The sequence below is a fragment of the Emiliania huxleyi genome (assembly GCF_000372725.1).
Source record: "Emiliania huxleyi CCMP1516 unplaced genomic scaffold EMIHUscaffold_920, whole genome shotgun sequence".
NCBI classification, from domain to species: domain Eukaryota; phylum Haptophyta; order Isochrysidales; family Noelaerhabdaceae; genus Emiliania; species Emiliania huxleyi.
In genome coordinates, this window is record NW_005195148.1 from 9025 (window position 1) to 14162 (window position 5138).

Below are 5138 nucleotides of genomic sequence, written 5' to 3' on the forward strand. Positions count from 1 at the left end.
TAAGAAGACGTGAGTGCGGGAGACTTTAGTAGAAGCGTGATCGACCTCGTCGTGGCAACCTGCACGGCAGCGCTGGCAGGCGCGATGAGCGTCGTGCCACCTGACCCAAGACGGGTCGCAGGCGCCGTACCGAGCGTGTCGAGACCGTGTCCTGATGTGATCTGCACGGGTGAGTCACGTCGGCGTCAAAGGAGCGACGTGCGACCTGTCAGAGCTTGATCTCCGATCTCAGCTGCCTCTGCGCGTCCTGCTCCTGGGGAGGGACAAAATTGTCGCCGCCGGAGACGACTCGACGCCGCTGAGATCGGAGATCAAGCTCTGACAGGTCGCACGTCGCTCCTTTGACGCCGACGTGACTCACCCGTGCAGATCACATCAGGACACGGTCTCGACACGCTCGGTACGGCGCCTGCGACCCGTCTTGGGTCAGGTGGCACGACGCTCATCGCGCCTGCCAGCGCTGCCGTGCAGGTTGCCACGACGAGGTCGATCACGCTTCTATACGCTCGCCCAGCCTTCCTTTCCATCCCATTAGGCAGCCTGGGAACGGTGGCGGTCAGAGGCAAAGCCTGCGAGGGGTGGTGGAACCACATGTCACGGCTACCGCCGGCTCGACCCCACGATAGCCTCCGGAGGCTGACTTTGCGGCACAATCATCGGACGACGTCGGCGAGTTGAGTCGCGCTCGCGGTAGAGCCAGATGACCTCTCATACTAGCATCATCGGCCATGGCCGCAGGAAGCGCGGGGGAGGGCGCTGGGAGCAACACGGAGCTCCGTTGGACGCGTTTTCAAGATGAGCGTGTCAGAGTGAATTGGAACTAGCCTAGAGCATGATTTTATTCATTATTGAGTACGGGGTGTGGAGGGTGAGTTGACCAGGGGGTTGTGCGCCGGGCCCTCCTGCTCGGCTCCAGCGAGTAGACAAGTCTTGTCATCAACAGAGTAGATGGATCTGACCTCGGGGCCGATGTGACCAAGCGCTGGTAGCGTGGTTTTACCTCACACCCATGGTCTCACAGTGTGCCGGCAGTCGCCGAGCAGTGTCGCTCACACAAGCCGCAGCACAAGTGACTGAGGGCCAGTGAGGGCGAGCCCATCGCTGTCACAGCTGTGGCAGCCGCACAGAGCTGTGCCAAAACTGTGCAGAGCGTGTGAGCAGCAGAGGAGCTGCTCTCCAAGCTTCAGGCGCAAAGAGCTGCATGCCACCGAAGGCGCTGTCGAGGTTCGCCGAGCGTGGCGCAGGTTGGAGGACACCGTCACCGACGAGCGCGTTGGACTTTTCACTCCGGACAAAGACCGCTGCACAGCGGACGGTACGGCAACGCCAACGGGCCGTGCAGCGCCAGCGGCGCCCAGCGGTCATATTAGCGGCGAGGCGCGGGACCGTCTGTGGCGAAGTGGGTCGCGTCCTCCGATTTCCGTCAACCCAGCATCCACACCCTTTAGGGTCATTGTACACATGGCACGCGAGAGATTGAGACTACAGCAGCTTACGCGAATGTGCTACGTGGCGCCCGTGTCGCGCGCGCGGAGGCGGCCGCAACGCCAAGCGGCCACACGCCTCACGGGATCCAGATCTCCGAGTCGGGGTCCCACTCGTCGTCGCCCGAGATCTGCGCCGACGCCTCGAGCGCCGACTGCACCGCGTCCTTCGACGTGCCAAACGCCTTGCCGTCCACCGGCACAGAGACGGACAGGCCCCACGGAAACTGGACCGCGCCCCAGCCGCCCGCCATGAAGGCGCGGATGTTCGGGTGGTCGCTGTCCGCCGGGCTCGCGCACACGTCCTTGTAGTACTGCCCGAACAGGCAGAGCGTCTCCTGCTCCGACAGGCCGGCCAGCTTGCCAAACGCGAGCAGCTTGGACGAGCCCATGTTCTCGCCCGCCGCGGACTCGACGTCGCCCACGCGGAAGGCTGTCTCGGTCACGTCGAAGCACTCGTCGATGACCGACACCACCTCCGCAAACTCGATCGCCTGCGAGTCTGACTGCACCCGCTCGAGCAGCGCGACCGCCTTGTCGGGCAGGCCGACCGTCGCAGAGGCGCCGAGCGCGGTGCTCTTCTTGAGGCTGACCCAGTCGCCGAGCTGCAGAAGGGCGGAGGAGGCTGCAGGTCACGACAGCATGGCGGGACATAATTCCTTGGGGCATCTCGTTGTTCTTTACGTGAGTGTCTCCTGGGGCGGGGGCAAGCCGGGCGGCGGCGGCGGTGGCGGGCGGCGGTGGCGGCCTGCTCCTCGCCCAAAAACCCTTCCGGCACTTCACCGATGGCGAGGCGAACGGCAACGGGCCGCCCGTGGCGGAGCGGCACGTGGTGCGGCACGTTCAGGCCAGGCCCTGCTGTAACGAGCAGGAGAGAGAGGGACATGGGAAATGAGCGACAAAAGAATTTCGCTATGCTACGCTGCCCGCACTCACCCGTGCCGTCCTCCCATCCCTCCCTTGGGTTGTCTGTTTTCTTTCTTTCTTTCTTTCACCTGATCGTCCTTACAAGATCCTGCTCGTGCAGGTGGGGACCCTGTCCTTCTCCCACCCCTCGTTTGGCGTGTCCGTTGTATTTATTTATCACGGACACCATAACCGAAAGAAAGAGAGGGTGGCTCGCGGGAGAGGTGACGAGTGAACTACAGGTAGTGGGGAAGGCAGCCTCGATGGCCATACAGACATGGGTGCGAAACAACGACAAGACCAAGGCACGGGCAGAGGAACGAGAGAAGAATATAGGGGCGCCGCAGGCGCCTCAAGCGGTGCGGAGCGCCGCCACAGGCGGCGGACAGCAGGTGCGCGAAATTAAACGCCATTTTCGGTTCCGCGGTTTTGGCACTGTCTACCAACTTTGTGGTACAAATCGACTTGCACTTGGTCTGAGCCCTGCGCTGCGTTTGAGCCTCCATTCTGAAAGTGTACGTAGAAGGGAAGGCAGCAGGTCCGGCTTGCGAACTCCGCTGTGCGCCGACAAGCGGTATGGCGCCGAGTAGAGGCCATTTTCCTATTAGAAAAGGCTGTCGAGAGCGCAAAATTTTCTTCGCTGCGCGCCCAACCATGGTGGGCACGCAGCGGGCGCCTGCGGCGCCAAATTTTTGAAATGTCTGCCAGTCGCCCAACCTGATCTCAGAATCACTCGAGGGTAAGCCACGCCGAACGCAAGGAAGCCGGGGAAGACGACCCCGAGGAGGACGAAACAAAAGTGGAAATCCCGCCGTCAGCTGTCACAATATACCCGAAGGGAACCCCAGTGCCAACACCGACCATTGAGGTACAAGTGCTCGAAACGAGAGTGGACCTGAGCAACGACATGACAGGGCGGGATATGCTCGCAGTGGGAGTCAGAAATGTGGTCCTTGCGCGAGGAATGCTCGATAAACTCGAGGGACCAAAATACGCGGAGAGGAGAGCGGAGTTAGCTTACGCAGAAAGGCGAGAGAAGCAGCGAGAGCAAGAGATCGGCAGACGACAGCGGCGTCTCAGAACGAGGCCGAGGAGAGCGATGAGTCAGGAGAAGAGACAGCAGGAGAGAGAACGACGAGAGTGGGAAGAATGCGAGGTGGCATGAAGGTCGCTGCAAGAATTGGTGATAAACTGCGGAGAGAGATAGGAAGTGGTAGACGCCCGAGGGTGGGCGACGGCTAACACCACACTTCTCCCCTAAAATCCCTGTGTGGTGGCGTCTTACCGTCCTCCCATCCCTCCCTTGGGTTGTCTGTTTTCTTTCTTTTACAACAAAACTCCCTCGCACAACACTGGGCACGGGACTGGCGCGCACTGGCACTAACACAGGTACACCGAACAAAAGAAAGCCAAGACGCCAATTTCAATGCCTTTGACGTGGCCGCGTGCCGTCCCCCCATCCCTCCCTTGTTTAGCGGAGGACCCCCTGCCTCCTCCCATCTTTACAAGCGGGCTCGAGGGGCCAAAATACGCTGAGAGGAGAGCGGAGTTACGCCGAGAGGCGAGAGAAGCCGAGACAGCAAGGGATCGGCAGGCAGCGGCGGCGTCGCAGAACGAGAGGCCGAGGAGAACGATGTCGATGAGTCAGAGGATGAAGCGGCAGGAAGGTTAGAGAACGACGAGAGTGGGAAGACCGCGAGGCGGCATGAAAGCTTGAAGGTCGCTGCGAGAATTGGCGAGAGACTGCAAAGAGAGGTAGGTAAGAGGCAGACGCCCAAGGGTGGGCGACGGCTAGTACCATACACTCCTCTCCTTAAAATTCCTGTGTGGTGGCGGCGTGCCGTCCTCCCATCCCTCCCTTGGGTTGTCTGTTTTCTTAAGGGGCAATTCGGTACACGGAACTGTCCCTCAGAAGACCTAGCTCCAAGTAGAGGGGGCGTTACATCTGTCGCTAGGGGAAACCAAAGCGCAGGAGGAGTGCGGGTGGGTAGGCCCTAGATAGAACGGCGGGAGGGGTGGGGTGCCGCTGTAGGGGTGTCGGTGGGGTCGGGCGGGAGGGCGGGAGTGTGAACCGTGACCTAAAGCCCTCCACCGATAGAGGCTAGGATAGAGGTGTCAGGTGGCAGGGCCCATGCAACTGAGGGATGAAAGTACTAGCCAAGTTTGATTGCTGCTGCAACCCTGATTTTCTAACTCTGTGACTCCAAATGGGTCTACGTCTCTGCTGTATTAGGATCATCAGAGGTGTCGAGGTGGTGTCGAGCGGTGTCGAGCGGTGTCGAGCGGTGTCGAGCGGTGTCGAGCGGTGTCGAGCGGTGTCGAGCGGTGTCGAGCGGTGTCGAGCGGTGTCGAGCGGTGTCGCCCAATTTCCGTTGCAGAGTTCAGAGCACTTGGAGCACTTGGAGTGCAGTTATCAGCCTCACATCCAGGGCCGGGGAGCTAAGAAGCGCACCCAGCGGGCCGGATGATCGGGATCGGGTTACGGGCTAGAGAGCCCTAGCCCCGGGGGTGCGCGTTCGCAGGGAAAGGGCCTTAAAGTAAACACGGGTCTCCGAGGGTTGGCCCCGCGTACCGGGTTTCCCCTTAACTGCAGGACGCCCCCTCTACTCGGAGCTAACAAACACCACACTGCACGCCCCACACCACCACTCCGCGCTCACTCGCACAGGTCGCTTGAGTAGACCCCCCCGCCTGAGGGCTCACCCCCCCTCTTCCCAGGGTCCCGATCCTCCTTGATTAGCTCTCTCG

The 5138-nt window shown here is 61.2% G+C and overlaps 1 protein-coding gene across 1 annotated transcript; it reads right to left on the reverse strand.

The window, feature by feature from the left end:
* Window positions 1-1425: 1425 nt before the first annotated feature.
* EMIHUDRAFT_460221 (hypothetical protein) lies at window positions 1426-2370 on the reverse strand (the record flags this gene model as incomplete). The annotated part of the gene is made up of 2 exons (XM_005757179.1): window positions 1426-2089; window positions 2263-2370. 2 exons carry the CDS (start codon window positions 2368-2370, stop codon window positions 1565-1567), a joined length of 633 nt encoding a protein of 210 aa, XP_005757236.1. The 3' UTR covers window positions 1426-1564.
* Between the last annotated feature and the right edge of the window lie 2768 nt (window positions 2371-5138).